Source organism: Haemaphysalis longicornis, unplaced genomic scaffold, assembly GCF_048455015.1.
Source record: "Haemaphysalis longicornis isolate Haplotype H1 unplaced genomic scaffold, Haemaphysalis longicornis Haplotype H1 scaffold_7, whole genome shotgun sequence".
In the NCBI taxonomy this organism is placed as follows: Eukaryota; Metazoa; Arthropoda; class Arachnida; order Ixodida; family Ixodidae; genus Haemaphysalis; species Haemaphysalis longicornis.
In genome coordinates, this window is record NW_027526422.1 from 34,779,157 (window position 1) to 34,799,365 (window position 20,209).

General features: G+C 48.0%; 1 protein-coding gene across 1 annotated transcript in view; it reads left to right on the plus strand.

Annotated features, from left to right (window-relative positions):
- LOC144145176 (scoloptoxin SSD14-like) overlaps positions 1–20,209 on the plus strand; it is a 77,262-nt gene that overhangs the window by 3,550 nt on the left and 53,503 nt on the right. The window contains exon 2 of the mRNA XM_077676695.1: positions 6,002–6,263. Coding sequence (XP_077532821.1) covers positions 6,187–6,263 — 77 coding nt within the window. The 5' untranslated portion in view covers positions 6,002–6,186. The remainder of the gene's footprint in view (positions 1–6,001; positions 6,264–20,209) is intronic.

Sequence of the window (20,209 nt, forward strand, 5' to 3'; positions counted from 1 at the left end):
GGTTTCGTGACTGCGGTTCGCCCGTGCACCGCCAAAAGTCATGCATCTTCTCTCTTTTTGTTGTATACATTTTGTGCGGGGTAAACAAAAGACAGCAACAAATGGAAGCCATACAGGTCTGTGTGACACACTACTGAAGCTTCGTCGAAACTTGTTTCTCTGGTATTCGTCCATCTTCTCTGTCAAGTGTACTTATCTAACCGCGATTACTCAGCCTTTTAGTGATGACTTTTCAATGTGCGGACACAAAGCATATAGCTGGGAGTAACGTCTCCCACTTTTATATGCCCGATTCTTGCGATTTATGCGCGTAACGTGTCGCTTTCTTTCTGTGCAAGCAGCGGTGCGTATCGTCGTGCGCTTTGGCTCAACTCTCCCGATGGCGTTTTGTTTGGATGCGAGTGTATATTTTTGTACATAGGAGAAACTTCTGTAACATTTAATTTGCCTTGTAAAGGGCCAATGAAGCGTGCGATGTACCCCATTTCCTGTTTTGAGCGAGATGTTTTGTATGCGGCGTGTTTCCGGCTCTGCCAATAATACTAAGCTGTGTTTGTAACTGTCTGTATCTTTCGCGTATTTGCTCCCTGCGCCGGAAATTGAGTGTCGTAACGCCACCTCATGTAACCAATAAAGGAAAAAAAAAAAGCTAAATCGTTTTCAAATGTCTATAGAGTCGCATTTTATAATCTCAGTGCGTTTATTCACTTTACTGCTCGAAAAACAGCGCAGAAACCTTCACCAGCGGAAAACTTCGGTCGAAGTAGAAGACAAGCGCAAGCGCTGACGAACAACTGCTGCAATTTTATTGCAGTTGACAACATGTAGAGAAGAACGCACCAAGTAATCTTACAATGGTTTGAGAGGGAAAAGAACCTGAGATGGGCGAAAAAGTTAAAAACAGACCTAAACGGAACACTGTTATTATCTGAAAAACAGCAACACTTTTCTGCCAAGATACGCTATCTCCCCCTGAAAAAGAACCACTGAAGACAAAATCAGGCAATATACCCAACTATAGCCCAACGTGCAGCTTCGTGGCGTTAATTAACGGAGAGGCTGTTGAGAAAATCGTTTATGTATGGTGCCCGCAGTCAAATATACAAATGAGCAAAAACACTTGTGTGTACGCGATTTCAGCGCACGTTAAAGATCCCCAAGTGGTCAAAATTAATCCGGAGGCCTCCACTACGGCGCGCCTCATCGCCCCCGCTGCGTCGGCGCATCAAACCCTACAATCAATCAATCAATCAATCAATCAATCAATCAATCAATCAATCAATCAATCAATCAATCGATCAATTAAATATACAAATAAAATGTCCAGCGCTCGTGCACGCGTTTCCCTCTTGAGCACCTTCGTCAAACTAAGCATACCTACTTGAGGAGATTGGCCAATATTGGCTAAAAACAAAACTCCGGCGTTCCCCGTATCGGGACAACACTTGCTCGGAACGAGAAAGACACTTGAAAATAATGAGAATTGCGCAGAAGGACGACACTTAGAAAGGAGGCAACAGGACGAGCGCAACTAACAACTGATTTTTTTTTCAGGGACTACGCCGAACATACATATGCAAAACACCTAGAAGGCATGATCCATCGTTATCATACCCTACAAGCACGACTTTAACAAATCTGACTGGTTTTAAATGCGAATGCATTTCTTAGTCGAGCCATGTCAGGCGCCGTGCGGCGTCCACGCGCCCGCAGGTGTTATCTCTCTGCTCTCACCTCCTCTCCCATAGCAACAGCTGCGAGCGCGCGTGCTCCTCCTCTCCCTTAGCAACCGGAGCAGGTGGTGCGGGTGGATCAGCGGCGAGTGAGTGGAGAGGAGGAGCGCGCTCGGGCGTGTGAGGGCGCTCGCATCGCGGGAGCTCGCCGGAGCTCCCGCGTGTGTGGGAGTGTAGGCGAGGGTAGGCGCGGTGCTTCGGTGCTTCTCCTCTCGACGCTCGCCCCACTCTCCCGTTCGCTCGGTCGCAAGTATACCAAATGCAAGCGCTTGAAGCGAGCTGCCGACGCCGAACTCCGTGCTCGGGAAGCCGCTGCGAAACGCCAACGCCGAGCCGAAGACCCCGAAATACGTGTTCGTCATGTCCATTCGTATTTCCTCACGATTCCCTTCGGGGAGGTGGGGTGAATTTTTTTTAATTTAAGCCAAGGACGTGTCACTAACGCCATTGTGCCAATTCCTTATCCAAAAGGCTTCCATATTCTCACGCGCGACATCGTCCCGCCCAAGAATCTTAATCTCATTCAGTCGCGGCGGCCTGCGCCCGCTTCACTCGCAATTTCTGCAATGCTCCGTCAAGGTTGTTCTACCATCTTTATGTATCTCCCAATTTGCGCTCATTCTCCCCTGCCCGATCATTCACGCAGCGCCCAGTTTGACCCATAGGCCTTTCCGCATGTCAGTGGAGTTTCATACACGACGCCTTGCGCATTTCACAAAGGGCTTGGGATGTTTTTTGCCACAACCGCTCCGCCTGGTTTTCTACTTTGCAGTGAGAGAACGCAGCTGGCCCAGTTCCACAGGAACAGAGAACACCATAGGTACTCCGTAACTATTGGCCACTTTTTTCCTTTGAAATCATTTTGCGCGTTTTTCCTTTCGTCTTCTGGAGGGCAGTTTCACTCACCGCCACCAGGAACACAGAAACAGAAAAAAAAACACTTATATGTACATGATGCGTGGAAATATTACCATAAAACACGTGGAAAAACACAAAAAACTACCGCAAACGACACACTTGCTCTTGTCACAAAAGATCAGCGCAGCACCGGTCCATATCACAGGACGTATAATCGATACGACACGTGTGTACGGCGATCACCCGTCGCGCATGCGCAACCAACCGGCACCCGCTCTCCTAAAAAATGATTTCTTTGCGGCAGCGCCAAGGACAATGCACTAAGGCACTTTTCCGATTCTCTGCTTATCGTGAAGGCCTCGATAATTTCTCTGTCTGTGTTTGAGAACGGCTTGAACACGATGCATGTGTGCGAGAAATCTGGAGGACACCCAGTGCACCTGCCGCAATGTTCAACCGCGGATGTGGCCAGCCACGCTCTGCGCGTTCACAGCTGCGTGCTGCTTGCGTTTGCTTTTGCCGGCCTCAGCCAATCGCACGGCTGTGCATGTGACTCTATAGTGCTGGAAATTGGGTAGTGAGTCGCACGGCCATCCCCTTTTTTTTTCCCAAGTATGTAGCTTATTTGATCGAATTTCACGTTCAGAGTGGTGTCAGTTATGATTCTAAAGAGGCAATCTTTCGAATGAACCGAATTGGTGTTTTGTCTGCATGGCCCTGCAAGAATGTTTAAAGGGGCAGGCAAGGGATTTTTGTCTAGTATATGTTCTCTATCCCAAATGAAAGGGCATCCCTTCAAACACCTTAACGCGAAACGTTCTTGCCGATAGCGCCATGAAGCTTTTTTAAATCGAAATTTTTGGATCTACGAGCCGTACGTGTCCTCCTAAAAATAATGCTGGCAACCGTGACATACAGTAGCACATCTACATACTTTTGTCTGTGTGCGAGCTGAAAAGCGGTATTTAAAAACTTGTTTCCAGCAAAAAAAAATGTGATATGCAGGCTTTCTTATACCTTTGTGTGTTTATTTTTAATCACCATAGGCAATTTTACGCTAATACGCCATCTGTTGGGATGGCCGACTGGTAAGACGCTGACTTCATGTTGGGGACGTCAGCAGTTCGATCCTCCCCGGGCGCGCGCCCTGTCTTTTTTTTCGTAATTAAGCTGCCGTTGAGGTTTTTGAAAACTGAAAACGAATATTTCGGCAGAAGAAACTTCCCTGACTCAGGCAGAATCGTCAAACCACATACAAAACTAGCAGGAAGCACTGGGTCTGTTTACTGAACGCTGCCGTTGATTCTAAGCATCGCCTCAAACAGGAGGCGATGTTCTGGGCATGGAGGTTCAGTTAGCCACACTTAGAACAACGCAGCGGCGACGCGGCGTCATGTCTTTAAAAATTTCCCAAGGATGATTAAAAATACATAGCAATTTAACTAATAAACGTTTCAGCAGTTCCAGTAGCTGCAAGGTTTGCAGGTCACGTGACCAGGACACGTAATGTAGTGTCTCGTTTGTACACTACGGACCGATTTCGGAAAGTTCAGTGCCAAATTAAAATTATTACCGCCAATTTGTTTGTAAATTTCTCGTGGTTACCCCACTATATAAAACGCTGGCTTTCGTATGAGCAAGAGAACATATATACTCGTCAAAAATCGGTTTTATGTCCCTTTAAGGCACACGTCTTGCCCGCATGAAATGCGGGCTAGTTTGCTTCAGCAACTCGCGATACTGAAAACGGCAGGTTGTCCACCAGAAATGGTGGCCTATGTGGCGGAGGGCCTTGGGAAGGGTTTCAAAAGTTACCATTGGCCAGGTGCGGAATGCCAAAGGCAGAAAGTTCATGTTGTGGCTGTGCCGTACATGCACTAGGTGCCCCACCGCCTGAAAAAGGGATGGCGGGAAGTGCGGTGTGCAGGTGGTGTTTTCGGCACCTGAGAGGCCTTCAAGGATGGTGCGTAAGGTGAAAGACCCTTGCACCGTGCCCAGTTGCGTCATAAAGCATACAAGTGGGTTTGTGAAAAGCGCTACGTTGGGCAAACTGGACAGCTGTGTCTATTTTTACGGGAGTGAAGACATCATGCCGGGCGTAGAAAGGATGCAAAAATAAGTGTGGCAGTAAGCGCCGGTCAACATCAAGAAAATAAGTTCCAAAGAAATCAACAAAAGGTCAAAGTGCCCGTGCCAGCTGGAGATAGTTGGCATTCTTTATCTTATGAGTACCTGAGGGAGCCATTGAATAAAAACACAATAAAAACATTTCCCGAGCTTCCTCCTCAATTCAGCGATAAAACTGTTGGCTTATACTTTTGCACGGCTTGACTTACGTTGTACGCATAAAGATATATGTTATCGCATAGGTCAGCTGTTTTGTTATGCAAGGGTGTCTGCACGCTCTCATTAGTCGTAGTTTGCTCAAGTTAGATAACGATAGCGGCAACATAAACAGTTTGTTATCTTGAATGCACATTCCCGCGGATGCACTGGGGCGCGACAATGAAACAACTCAGCGCTGCTGTTCTTCAATTTAAGTGTACACGTCGAAATTTTTGGTAATTTAAAAATGTAGGTTTGAGCCAAGGATGGATTCTTCTAGCATAATTTATTAACAATTATATGCATACAGGGTGATGCGACGATAATTGGAACACTTCAAAAAAGTTTCCTGAGCGAACCGCTGCTCTGTTCGCGCTCAAACTTGCCACGAAGGTCGCATTTTGTGGTCTATTTTGTTTGATACCGAGAACAACGATGGTACTTACCTGTGTATTCTGAAAATAAATAAAAACTCTTTTCGACTATGGGAAAGTGGCGGCTGATTTGGACGTGCGAGCCAGCGTAAGTTGATGTTGGAACGACGGAACCACCTGGGGTATGCAGAGCGAAACGCACGTTTGGGATTCACGGTAGGAAGGAGCCAAATGGTGCTGCCGGCGATCAGAAAATGCACCTAGGAATGAGCTAGCAGTCGATCAGAAAACCCGGTTTTCGGGCTCGCACGTCCAAATCAGCCGCCATTTTCCCATAGGCGAAAATCGATTTTATTTATTTTCAGTATAAAGAGGTAAGTACCGTCGTTGTTCCCGGTGTCAACAAAATAGACCACAGATTGCGACCTTCGTGTGAAGTTTGAGCGCGAACAGAGCGGCGGTTCGCTTAGGAAAAAATTTTTAAGTGTTCCAATTATCGTCGCAGCTCGAACAGTTCTCACTAAGTGACTAAGGACGACTATGAGCAGGAAAAGACAATAAAGAAAGGCGTATACATGCTAAAATATAATTTTAAAGCTTTGTGCGTAAGAAAATGAGCATTCAGTTCCGGTAACCACCTCTTAATATGACAAAAATGAAGCGCAATGCCGGAAACGTTTGCAGTTCAATTTGTTTTCGTTTTGACTGCAGCGCCAACAACACGAAGCGGCGAGCAGACAAAGCTTGGAGCGGAAGTCACGTTGGTTTCGTCCAGCTGCGTCTGTGTGCGTCTGTCGCGGCCGGTGATGGTCGTGGTGGTGGTGGCGTCGGAAAGGTAGAAAAATTGCTCCCGTCTCGGCTGGCCGGTTGCGACCGCCGTTGTTTTGGACTTGAAAATGACCGAAGGCGACTACACACCGGTGCCAACGTTCGAGAGCTCCAATGACCAGAAAGCTGCGGGGAGGCTCAAAACGTAAGTGTTCCAAAACTTGTTTGCTGTCACACAAACAGAAGCCGGTCGAACACAGGAGTGGCTCTCTCGCTTTCGCGTTGCGCGGAGGGTGTGGGCTTGTTTTTTTCCTTGAAGGCAGCAAAAAATGGAAGGAGAGGCCACGTCTTTCTCTTCGCAAACTCGGTGGGCGCTGCCGAAGAACGCGTTATTTAAAGCGGAGGCTGTAAAGTAATTGTTTCTACCATTTTTAGTTGCAAAGTTCACAGCGGTGAGGTGTTTGTGGGCCGCGTGGAAACTGCGAATGTGCTCGATAGCCCGTAGTCTTTGTCGGTCTTGTTGCACCGCGTGGACTGTTTCTGTTGACGATGACAAAACGTCTGATAAACAAGTTCGAGTGGCCCGCGGTGAGGTTTGCGGCTTACACGAAGTTTCCGATAGCGGTTGTGACTCGCAGGCGGCGCACTGCTGTCTGGGTCAGAGCACGTGGTTTGACTGCTGCCTGCAACGGTGGGTGTATTTTGACCCCGGCAAATGAGCGCAAAACACGAATATTTGCAGTTGTGTCGGGACAACAAACAATCCGTGCCCCCGAAACTTGGTTGTTGTCAATCGGAGGGTTTGAATTACACCTGCGCAAAGTTTATTTCGGCACAGTATTGGGACCTCCGTGAAATTGTTTTGATAAGCCGCTGCTGAACGAGTAGTGAGAAAAGTTTTTTTTTTTTTCCTATTCAGTCTGATTTTGCTACTGTCAGTGCACAGCCCAGCGAAAAAAAAAATACAATTGAAAGTCCCAGCCGAAACACCGTTGGCCCAATAGGAACCAACAGGATTTCCAAATGGTCCAGTCGGTTTTGGACTGGTCCAGCTGGACTACCAAAGATTTTTTCGGCTGGGAGGGGCTGGATACTGGCGTTGCAACTACTTTTTTTGTCTGGTTTCGTAGCAAGTGGCGTCATTTAAGTCTGATAAAAGGGCAGGAACTCCGTTCCGGTGGCCAGTTCATATTCTTGTTTACCTTACTTTTTTTTCATCTTTTGTTCAGACATTTGCAACTTGTTACTGTATGCTTCATTCGCGAACATCAAGGAACGCGCAAACCTGCGGGTCATTTTTTTTTAACACGGCAGGGTTAAAGAGGTGACGCGCTTTTCTGGAATTCCGGCGGTGTTTGTTCCCGAACCACTCGGTGAATCAGCGTACGCGCCGCGCCTTTCGGACTTTTTGTTCTTGGCTACTTCCGCAACTATTTTCAGGTTTTCATAGTTGACTCGCCCTCCTTTCGTCGTCTCTGTTACCGTTATTGCTTAGTTCGTTACATAATAATGAATGCTGACCCATTGGCAGTGTTATTTTTAATGCTCAGTCAACGAGAACAGTCTTTGGAAGTACAGTAAAAGTTCGCTAATTCGACACCCGTTAATTCGGATAATTCGGACAGCTCTATTGGTCCCGGCCAAAGCGCATGTTAGTCTATGGGACCAAACCTTCGTTAATTCGTCAGAATTCGGCCCCGCACCGCTTAATTCGGACAAATGCTGGTCTCCTGACCGATGAAGAAATGATTAATGATGTCACGGGCGCCCAGGAAGACTACGATTCTGACGAAAAGTCATACGAGGAGGTGCAGCCGCGACCTCATCGCACCTCACGAGACGTCTCGGAGGCGCTTTTGATATTGGAGGACGTTTGCCTGAGCAGTTCCGACAGTTTGCGTGCTGTTGGAACTTGGCCACTTGAAGAGTTAAGAAAAATTCTAATGTCCGCCGGAATCTGCGCGAAAAAGCAGACGACTATTACAAAATACTTCAACAAATAAAGGTATGCTTCTCCAACGTGATTTTAATGTTGTTTTTCCTGTTCATTCATTAATTCGGCTTTCGGATAATTCGGACATTTTTCCCGGTCCCGTGAGATCTGAATTAACGAGCTTTTACTGTAATGCCTACAGCAGCGGCTAGGAAGCAGTAAGTACAGAAAAAAGAAATTGGAGAAAAAAAAAAAAAAACTGGCGTCAAATAGGTAATTATGAATGAGTGCGTCAGAGATTAAACATATTCTTACTGTAATCAGAAAGGGAGGAAAATGCGATTTGGATTCGTTTTCTTGCTTTCATTCGTCCAACCTTCACAAGTGTTATGCAAAAAAAAGAAAACGCCTGCTCAGGCGTAACATTTGTTTTTTTTTTTTTTTTTGTTCTTTACGGTAAGAGAAGGTCGTCTCCCTTGCAGGGCGTTTCTTCTCTTGTGCGTTTTCTCTTTTATATTTATAGCGCGGTCCTCGTGTCTCCAGTGATAACCACCGTTTATAGCCGCACGCATTGGCTGCAAACACATCGTTCCCTCCATGTTCTCCCGGCAACTATCGCCAGCCTTTCCTTACCTGCCGCATTTTCATTACCCGAATGTCGATTCAATGCCGCATCCGAGCCGGCCATCAGACCAACGAGCAATAAAAAGTTGCGAAGCGGAATATCAAAAACGTTATCTTTTTTTTTTTTTTACTTCGCGGAAATATTTCGAAGATGCGTGAGTTCGACCGGGAAGAACTACGGACTGGTCTTCCACGGTGACGATCTCATCGATACGACAAGGTGGCGTCAACGGCCGACGAACGTCGTCGTTCTAGAAAACATTAGTTGGGCAGCAACGCTGACTCTCCATCGCTGATTTGACTTCTGTATGAGCGACCCAAACTTACCAGAAACGAGTTATATTTCATGGTAAAGGGCGGACGGAACTCGCAATTTTACAGGTTTAGCCTAACGCTGCCGAACAAACTGACATGTGTCAGGCCATGGAGAGAAGTCTGCAGCAGCCCGGACGAGAGCCTTGGAGGCAAGCGTTGGATCGGCCCATCGCTTCACGGCATGCCTGATGGGCGACTACAAAGCATTCGTGCACTGACTTCTACGGTGCCCCTTCGGATTCGACGCCGCTGCTGTGAGAAAGGCAACATGGCTTCCGTGATCAGCTGCCGGCGGGCCGTTGCAACGACGGAGCTGCTCGCGGTGGCCACGAGTGAAGCGTAGTCGGGGTAAATTGAAAAGGCCGAGATGGTACCGACAAAGTACGGGTTTGAGAACACCGCCTTGGACGGCCGCTTTGGGTAGAGTTGAGAAACGCCCGAGCTGCCGCAGCTGGATGCAGGTCAATCGATACGCTACCCAGGCCGAATTTATAAGCAACTTCAATGACGAGTGCACGAGAATTTTGCTAATTGTCTACTAAGGAAGGCGGAATTAAGTATCCGGGTGTTAAGTGAGGAAGTCCGCATGAATTCAGTTGCCTTCCTGCGGTCATGGACAGCTGCGCGTTGCATGTGTGCAAATGCGGTAGACGAAAATCGAACCGTTCACCAGTGCGCTTCTCGTCTCGTGTTGGGGAGAGGTCAGCGAAAATTGGCGCCATGAATCGCATGCATGCGGTAGACTTCATCGTCAGAATGTCCGGTATTTTAGGGGCCATGCAGGCGAAATACAAGTTAGTTGTATTCGTATGTTTTGGTGTTGTATAGTGCCCCCAGCGCTTGTCCAGCAGCAAACGATGCTTTATTCACTGAGAAACTAATCAATATAACTTAAAATTTTGATTCTCCCGCCAAATCTTGTTTCGTGACGTTTGCGATGGCGTAACAAGTACAGGTCTTCTAGCGAACGTTAGTGCGCTGCTTACTCTGCAGCGGACTGCGGAACACTTTGCGGAGGACTGCCGTTAGTCCTCCTAGATGGCGCCACCATACTGCGCAGGGCCGCTGTCTGCCTTTGCTTTGCTTCTGACTGTATTTGCACCTGGCTTGTTTTTGTTACAGTATGCGGTAATCGTTTCGTGAAACGTTGGGTATGATGCTCGACAAACAGGGTCACGTAAGACACCACGCCAATCGGCCTGTGCAGTGGGAGACAACCCCGAATGGCCAGACTACTGTGCAGCTATAACAAGCATAGTGGGCGCGGCACCAACGGCGGTACGCACTGGTACTGCTTTGTTTACGTGTACTTTCGTAACTTCCATTGTTTACCCCACCATTCTTACTACTATAACATGAATATATGCATTACACTCTAGCGAAAATAGCTCGTTCTGCAAGCTTATAAGCCCCGCCTAACTCGTGTTTGCTTTTGCCGGCCTCAGCCAATCGCACAGCTGGGCATATTACGTCACAGGTTCTAGTGCGGGAAATGAGCAAGTGAGTGAGTCGCATGTCTATTCCCTTTTTTCCTAATTATGTAGCTTATTTGAGCGAAGTTTACGTTAAAACTGGTGTCGGTATGATTCCAACGAGGCAATCTTTCGAATGAACTAAACTTGAGTTCTGTCTGCATGGCCCCTTCAAGCATCATCGTACGGATCGGCGCCATTACTTCGGGGTTCTCTCCAATGGGGTTCGTTACGTACACCAGAATGCGGACGCCCCGATTTCTTTTTTTCACACGATGTTAGCATGCCTCGTGCCAGCAAAAATAGAGTAATGTAAGTGCTACATTTGTCGCGAAGTCCAAAGGCAAAAGGCATAGCAGACTGTTGACGCAGTTCGCTGCCGAAGATGTTCCTTGTGAATCACGTACGCCGCTAGGTCCGTGCACCGCGACTTTTTTTTTCTCTGTAATAAGAGGCTGCGGCCGCGTTTATATACGGCCTCTGCATTCAAGATGAGGCTATACCACTCGTTATATTAGTCAGCTCGTGTCCGTCGCGTTCGTCTCTGTGCCCCGAATGGATGTACTCGCTTGCCTGTGGTGTAGTAGAGCGTGCCGGACGAGGCATCACGTAGGTGAAGGCGGAGGGAGTGACCCGCGACCGTCTCACGGGACCGCCTTCTCATGGTTCAGCGGCCGATAGGGTGACCACTCGATGGCACTTCGCCCGTAAAGGGGGACACCGTTTTCCTTCCAGCATACCTTTGTTGTCTTGCACGCTCGTATTCAAGTGGCTGCTTGGATATGCAGCGCGCTTATTGCGCGCCAAGGTCGGGGGATGACGGTAAACCTCATTAAGAGCAGCGGTGGCCCAGTCGGTGGGATAACGGTTAGCGGGCGGAACTTCTCACGAATAATTTAAGCCGAATTTGGGGAGCGAACGTGCTCGACGGGTTTTCCTTGAAGTGGAGACCTCCCGTGGTTCGCTTCAGTTGGACCTCTCGAGGCGAGAATAATAGTTAAGACGCGGGGCCGTCAGACTACATTCGAATTTTAATGGCGATAGCCTAATTCCCTGGACAACTTAAACGCGAACGTTTTGGTCTGTCTCTATGTATGTTTGATTCAGCCACCTGGCACATACTTAAGACAGAGCGAGAAGATTAAATAGGTGGAACCGTTCAGAACTTCTGAAACTGATGTGCCCATTTCTGAGTGAAAACAAAACCTCAGACACATTTGAGGCAAAGTATAAATACCTAAACAGTAGTGGCACTATCTTTGGGGTGGTTTTTGAGAAGGCAAGTGACAAGAAATACGCCACATTCACAGACGACCGAGAAAGAGTCGGGAGGAAGACGAGTAGAAGATGCCGCCCTCTTCTTCGTCTCTTTCCTTTTTGACCCCATCACGGGCACCATAAAAGTTGCTACTGCTAGGCGTTCGAAATGGTGCAGAAAGGTTCCAGCAGGTACGAGATAGAAGCAAGCTCAGGAACAGGGCTCCCGCTCGGGCGGTTCCAGGCAAGACGCGAAACAAAAGGTACAGAAAAAGATGCGCGCTGTCCCAAAAGAGGGCGCGCGAGCAGTGCGAAGGCGGGAAAATTGAATTGGAATGAACTAACCTCCATTCAATTCAGCACGAGAGGAGTGAAAGAGGGGGGGAGGGGGGGGGGGGAGATCGTGACGAATGGAGGGGTTACGTGGCAAGGGCGGTGGGAGACTATTGTCTTTCGATGGCATCTGCAGTGAAGCGCGCAGATACGCGGCCAATTTTTTGAGGCTGGGCTGGCACAGATCAGAACGTCTGCCGAAGGGATACAAAGGACGGTGGTTCGAGTCCGGCGCTTGCCAGTGTTGGTGTTGTCTATTAACTTTTGACGTCTTCGGTTAATTTTTGGTGTTTTAAAGGTTCTTCAAATTGTTTTATGTTCGCTGGGTAAAGCGAGAAGTCGCTGGTAGTCACTTTAGTGGAGTGCCTATAGCGCCGTTTGAGGGTACTCTAGACACATTTTTTTTTACCTTCTTACGACTCGTTCATTAAAGAGAAAAGGCACTGAGGTACCTCCACGCAGCCGACACTGTGGCGAATAAAGTGTGGTACCTGTTTGAAATTGAAATTCGCTGGAGCGCATGAAGTCTGGTCTCATGCCAACGTTTAGGCAACACCAATTTTCCGCTTCACCATACAAGTTTCGCAATAAAACAGTGTGGTGCGGGAATATATAGGGTGGCGATGCCCGTTTTCGTGCTTTTTTTTTTCTGCGGTAATAAGCAACTGATGCTGCTGCGAGTGGTATACAGTGGAATCTCGTTAAACCGTACCCGCACAAGTCGTAGTTTCTTTTTATACGTAGTTAAGCTGAATCCCCGACTCTGTTTCCCTTTAACGTAATGCATTCGGATAAACCGTATAGTGCCAGTTAGTACGCACTTTCTTCGCGTCCCCGTCAGGTACGGTTTAACGAGGTTTCACTGTATTAGTATTCACCGCGCCTTAATACGCCAACTTTTGAACTTGTAGTGTGTACATTACTTTTAGTTAACGGTAGACAAATGCGGGTGGCCCAAATCAATCCAGCGTTGTGCTGCTGAGCACGTGGTCGCGGGTTCGATTCCCGGCCGCGGCGGCCGCTTTTCTGGTGGAGGCGAAAAGCAAGAACGCTCATGTGTACGAGATTTCGGCGCACGTTAAATATCCCAAGGTGGTCAAAACCAATCCGGAGCCCTCCACGACGGCGCGCCTTATCGCCTGCGTTGCGTCGCGCGTTAAACCCTAAAGTCAACCAAATCACTCGAGAGCTGTAGGCCCCTTGACGCAAGAACCAATCGTCTAGGGCGTTTAATTTAAAGCCCGAACTGTAAATTCCTTTTCCTAGATTCAATCGCAGTCCTCGGTGGCGGGTGTGTTCTGCTATCGCAATAACAATCGGCAGTGCCCGTCCCGCGTAGTTCGCGGCTCGTCTCGCGAAAGGTATGCGAGCAGAATTTCTTTTTCATTGCCGTGCATCGGTTTGTTCTTTGTATTTCCCCTTCTGTAGCAGAGTGGACCGGCGCGGCGTGACGCACGCTTGATTACCGCGCGCAGCACGCGATCGCCGCGTGCGTCGTTGCGTGCGCGTGGCGGTCGTGGCGGCCACTCGCGCGTCCTTGCCGCGTCGCGGCATCCGAGACCGGCATCGTTACACGGTACACCGCCGCTCTGGGGGAGGCCCCTCGTTGCAATATCGATTTAAGAGGGCCCTGCAACACTATCTCAACCTTTCCGAAATGTGAAATGCCTTTAGAACGGAGTCATTAAGTGGCCACGGTGTAACCAGCTATTGTTCTATATGCTTATCAGATAGCTTAGAAACCTGCTCAAACGGTTTTTCTCTTTCTCGATCTGGGCTTTTCTTTTTCTTCGTTTTTTTTTTTTTTTTTTTTTTTTTTGCTGTTGAAGCGATGACGGCTGTTAGCTAGCTTCTTTTCAGTTCGATAGCCACCTTAAAGGGGCCATGAATACAAAACAAAGTTTGGTTCATTCAAAAGATTGCCTCGTTAGAATCATATTGACACCGCTTTTAACACACACTTCGCTCAAATGAGCTATATAATTAGGAAAAAAGGGAATGGCCATGCAGCCCACTAGCTCATTTCCCGCAACAGAACCAATGATGTCATACCAGCCAGCTCTGCGATTGGCGGAGGCCGACGAAAGCAAACGCAAATTAGGCAGAGCATATAAGCTTGCCGCACGAGCTATTTGCGCTTAAATTTAGGGCACATTATATTTATAGCTGTAAGAATGGTGGGACAAACAGTGGAAGTTACGAAAGCACACGTAAACATAGAGGTACCGATGCGTACTGTTGGTACTGCGCGCACTATGCTTGTTTTAGCTGCACAGCAATCCGCCGCTTTCGAGTTGTCGTGCACGCACTGGGCCTGGCCGATTAGCGTAAGCGACGTTGTCTTACGTGACCCTGTTGTCGAGGATATTCCGTGTTTCACGAAACGATTACTTTCTACACTAACAAAAACAAGCCAAGTGCAAATAGCGCAAAAAAAAAAGCAAACAAAACAAGTCAACGGCAGACAACGGGTCGTGCATGAGTACGGTAGCGCCATCTGGGAAGACTGACGGCAAGCAGCGCTGCAGCCGAACCACGCAGTGCAAGTTCGTTTGTATATGCGCGCTTATGACTTCATTGCTGACGTCCCAAAAACGCACGATTTGGCGGAAGAATCAAAATTTAACCTAAATAGATTGATTTCTCAGTGAATACAGAATCACTTGCATCTGTGCAAGCGGTGGGGGCACTATAAAACACGAAATCTTTCGAATAAAACACACTTATTTTGTCCTCATGGCGCCTTTAGACAACCGCTACAAAAGCATAGCAATAACTTGAAACCTGTGTGCTGCGACGAGCAAATTTTCGCAGTGTCTGTGTAAAGGAAATAAGCGGGAAAAAAAGAGCGAAAGCGTTTACCGGCAGTGTTGCAGGGTACTTTTAAGTCCGGTTGTTGCGCATGCGCATAGACAGTGCGCCACGTGGAGTTTGAACCAGTTGCCTAAAAATTGGATAGCTGTTATGGCTCCAGACGCTTTGGTTTTTCCCCCCTGTCATAAGTGCGATTTCCTGGCAGTCTTCGCCCATCATTCATTCTGTGAGGTGTGGGGAAGAAACAGGTGAGAACTCGCGAACTTCCTTCCAGCCGCCTTCTCCGTGTCGAATTGAAAGTCTGCGCTTCTAAACCTCAGCTCATTCCTTTCAAAGGGCAGCTAAGGTACTTCTCTATGAGTCGTGGGCGCTATCGAATTCTATAGGCTGTATTCACTGGTGAGGCACGCATGCAGGCAACCATGTGAGTGCGCCGTTACTGGTTACGTCGGGCTCCGCGGGATGGCGGTACTTGTCCGTGCTGAGAACATGATGTTGGCTGGACGTTCCGAAGTCTACCCCACCGAACGCAAAGTAATGCCTCGAGTCCAATGTGAGCGCGATTAATAACACCTCTGTCGACACCACCGTTGAGAATCTGGTTGAAACGGAGCAGACGATGCACGCCGGTGTTTTTTTTTTCTTCGGCGTGCGGTCGCAGTGGCACAAGCCGCGCCATGTCCTAGGCGCATCTGCCATGTCCGTGGCCATTTCCAGTGTTGCCAAGCGAAGAAATTGACTACTAAACTTTTCTATGAATACCATCTATAGGCTGTGCGGCGGATTGGTAATGCTTGAAGCATTACCAATCCGCCGGGCAAGCACTTACGGAAACTGTGTGCGTTCATCATCGTCATCATCATCACCAACCTATTTATGTCCACTGCTAGGTGAAGGCTTTACAGCAGGTGCTTTAATAGTATCACTACTCGAGTTCCTACTGCGTATTGCCGCACGCATAGCACACTCCAGGGTGTAGGCCTTTTGTCGGCTCTCACGAAGACTAGTATTATACAATTGCACCCACCCGACGTTCTCCAAGGCCTCCAGGAGCATTCGAGGGGCTCGTCTGTCGCAATAATTAGCCTTCTTGATTGGCGGGGAACATAAACTGCAAGCAATCACTCAAGCGTGCACTGTTTCATTGTAGCAGTTTCAGAAGTCACCAGCTTAGTACCCCAAGGGCAGCGAGAAGCAGCGGCAGCCAAGCATCTTGTATACCATGTGCGCGTGCGTTGATGTCTGTGCATCGCTGCGAATGTTACTATAATATTGATTACCAACTAGTACATGCCGCACCACATTGAGCAATGTGCGCACTCTATGGCAGATGTCAGCATCATTCGCGGCGCTTTTGTCATTCGGAAAACACAGGCTTGGGATTGCTCCATCGAAGACTTCATGGTCGCGTGACGAGCTCGGTGGTGGTGGCTTGCATATGCATTGAGCGAGGGGGATTGGCCGATTAAAGTGGATGCTAATTGGGTCAGCGTGGCTGATGTGAATTCAGGGGTATACTCCTCAAGGGAGCTCCAGTTTAATTCAGCATATCCTGTAAAAGTCATAACTATTCGCCCCGAGCGCGAACACAGTCGGCCCCTGGCGGCGGCGGGACGAACCGCGGCGCTCTCGCGTCGTCTGCTTTTTCACGTTGCGTGCGGCGCAAGACGCGTGCTGCACACGACAAAACAACCAATATGTGTGCTCGTTTGGCAATGAGCGATGACATAGTTACCTCTGCTTGCGCATTTCCTCTAGAAACGCAATAATCAGCGGCCGTTGAGGGTTAATGCGCTGGTTTAATTCCACGAAACATATTCGCCCTGGTCACCGCTTGAGTGTGAAACGTGTTATAAACATTGCTTCCACACATTGCACTTTTCTTATTGTTGGGTGCAATCGTATGCCGTTTCGGTAACGTCGAAGGGTGCTTTTTTAAGGTGGCGTGGAGATTATTTAAAGGGTAAAGGTTTAGTACGCGAAACGGGTAAGAAGCGACAAGACCTGTACACACGCGTGCAAATTCCACACCCTTGTAAAATTGTGCTGTGTCCTTATAGAAAGAAGAAACAAACAAAAACATTTACACTGCACACGACCCGTGCGCTATCGCCCATACATTACCGGACACGTATTTTACACCCGCAAGCGCGTGTGTGATCGTGTCCTTCCCGTACCTTTTCTAAAATAATTACCATTTTTGGACAGTCGTTGTTTATACTGAGGAAGAGGAATAAACATTTATTCAACTGTATCGAGTTGCTAATTTTACGTATTACTAATTTTACGTATTATTTAAAATACGTTTCTATGGATGGGCAAGAGTACTTAGGGGGGATTTTTATTAAGCAGTTGAGTTTGCGTCTGTCATGTGGCATTTCGTGTGTCATTTTCATGTATATCATTTTCAAATCCGACATGAGTCACCTTGTCCAGAAACGTGTCTCACTCAGCATAACCAAATGTCTAATATGGTCACGTCTTAACCTTTTGGGGTGGACCTAAGTTTAAAGAAATAGGAGAAAACGCGTAATATAATGCACATTGTTGCCCACATGTGTGAGGGGTGTGTGCCATGACTCGCTGTTTTTTTTTTAATTTTTTCCCACAATGCTTGCTTTCAATACAATTTTGAAAAAGGCGAGCCACAATTCCTGGACAATCCCGGACCAAAGGGGGGTTAATCAGTTTTGAAAATACGTACTGCTTTTTCACCGCTACAGAACACGACGCCTAGTGTAGTTTCGATTGTAAGTAATACTGATAACGACAGTTTGGCTTTTCGCGTTACATGCGTTCTCTTCTCGCAGCTCTTGTAACGTTGGCAGGAACCCCCCCCCCCCCCCCCCCTCCTGCTCGAAAAAAAAACTAAATGCACAGAATTGCATTTTTTAACCAATCCTCACGAATTAATTGTCAAGACGAAGGCGATATTCAGTTTACAAAACAAAGTAGTTACCGGAAACCCGTTGCGCTGATTTGCAACAAGAAATAAAATGGAAATGTTTTTCTACATCTGCAACAGCGCAACTTCATTTATTGCCATCTTTAGGGTTCGTAAGCGACCTTATACGCAAGAATGCAAACACATCTCGCTGTTGCAGGCACCTGTTAGATTTTAAAAGGAACGCAAATGGTCAACAGAGCAGCCGTAACAGAAAATTTGTGCTCACTGTGAGGTCCCAGAAGCTTGGTTTGCACACTGTAAACCTGCTTGTCACTTTGCGAAAAGCTAGCTAAACATGAGATGTTTATTGTACTGCGTGCGTTGACAATTCAATTCGCAAGTTCACTTGCGACGAAAGCCGTAAATAAGTTATCCGAAACCGTTATTCATCAAACCTGCCTTCAGAGTCTTTAAAATTTCATTTAAAAGACCAGTTAGAGGGGTTACATTTATATCTCTGCGCTGATCAAAATTCAGTATTTTTATGTTGCCTTTTGAACACACAAAAAATATCGTCAGCTCTTAGAAAGAATTTCGGGGCAGTTAAGTAGTGTTACCATTTCAGGGCATCTCACAAATGCAATAATGCGTCATGCTACCAGTGAAAGCGATTGAGATTGCCGGTGTAAACTGAATTCCAGAGATCGAGGCCTCCTGATTTGTTTCTATTTATGCTTTTATTGAAGACTCAAAGCCATAGTCTGGAAAGATCGAGCTTGCTACGAGCCACAGCGTACAAGTTCATTGTCACAATCACGGCCATTCTGAGATTCCTGATGAGTCGTCGCTTTTTTTGGCGCAGTAATGAAAACTGACTGCCACTTCCATGGTATACATTGAACGTTGAGGAACCGAACTACAGCATACCACTCTTGTTTGCACCTTTCGTGCGCACATACGGCGGGAAAAAGGCACAAAGCGCGTCCACAGTGTGCATTCATACGGGCCGCTCAGCGGAGCATCCACACTAGCAGCGCGACGCTGTCGCCACCTACATGTCGAGCTCGCGGCGAATATTCCAGAATGATTGGGCACAGACAGTTCTGTCCCACGTCTTTATTTCGTAGGTGTCGGGAATACGTTTCGGAACAAGGTGACCTTGCTTCTTGGCTGCTAGACATGGTATAGGCGAAAAAAAAAAAAAGAAAAAAACTGGCTCACGCATTGCTGTTGACGTCATTTCGCCTTGGCCATTGTCATTGGCCGCTGCCATGCTGACGCCGCGCGCAGGCCCTTTGTGGGCGAAATTAGCTGTGTTGTGCCGGAGGATGAAATGGCCACCTTCCTCCCCCGTGTCCGCCCACACGGCGATTCGCCCCCCTTTCATTTCCTTCCATTAAAAGGGAGCGGTGAATGCAGTGGCCGTGGCCTTCTCCGTCCGCCTGCCTGCTGTGCCCGTTCCTTTGTTTGCACCAGTGGCGCGGCTGGGACCTCCTGTGCGTTCTGCACGCGCCGTCGAAAGTGCGATGCATGCACGGCGTGCGACTGTGGAGCGGCTGTGTGACGATTTTCGCGCATCGGGTTGGGAGTGTCGCCTGCGTGATTCGCATCTGACGGCGACCTCGTACCAGGCGCCAACGGGAAGGCGTGCGTGCTATTGTATTCTAGTGCAAGCATAACCTTCCCGGAGGAAAGTTTCGCTCCTGAGTTTGGGCAGTTAGGCGTCGCTGTCGTCGTTGCTTCCTTTAAAGGGGCCAGGAAGCGAAATGCAAGTTTGGTCCATCACAAAGACTACTTTGTCCCGATAACAGTTATGTCAATTTTATCGCAAACTTGGCACAGATAATCGAGATACTAATGAAAGCAAATGAAGCAGTGGCGACGCGTCTTGGCAATGACTTCACAGAATTCTGTTTTCGTGACGTCACAGAATTGTTTGCGTGACGTATCGATGACGTCACAGAATTGTGTTTACGATTGGCGGCCGCCGATACGAGCCACTGCCAAGGAGCATGGCTCGGCGATCGCAGTGCGGCTTCTAGTCCCGTTTGACCGTATCACTCGAATGCTAGCACGTTTGTAGTGCTTGCTCGAATCACGTCACTTCTGGCCGTATTACGTCACTGTAGTGCGATGTTTCAGCGTTTCAATATTTCTTGCGGTTCTTTTTCGGTAAAAAAAGAATCTTTATTGGCTGGAATTGAGCTTAGTGAGCTACCAAATGCTACTTTCAAATGAAACAAGGTCGCATTTTGTCTCATGGCCCCTTTATGACGCGGGCGTATTTCGCAGTTAGTCGAACCGGTTAATTGGCCTGAAATTTCCTTGCCTTAGTGATGGCACTTGGGATTCCGCTCTGTGCGTACGCGCGGGCCCTTTCACGCCCCGCGATCTCGCTCACGGTGCGGGCGGAAGTGCGCTCCGTCGCTTTTCACTGGCTTCCGGCCGGCGGCGCGGTTTATTTGCCTTTCGCGTAATGCTGGGAGGATGTGCTGTGTCCTGCGGCTTTTATCTTC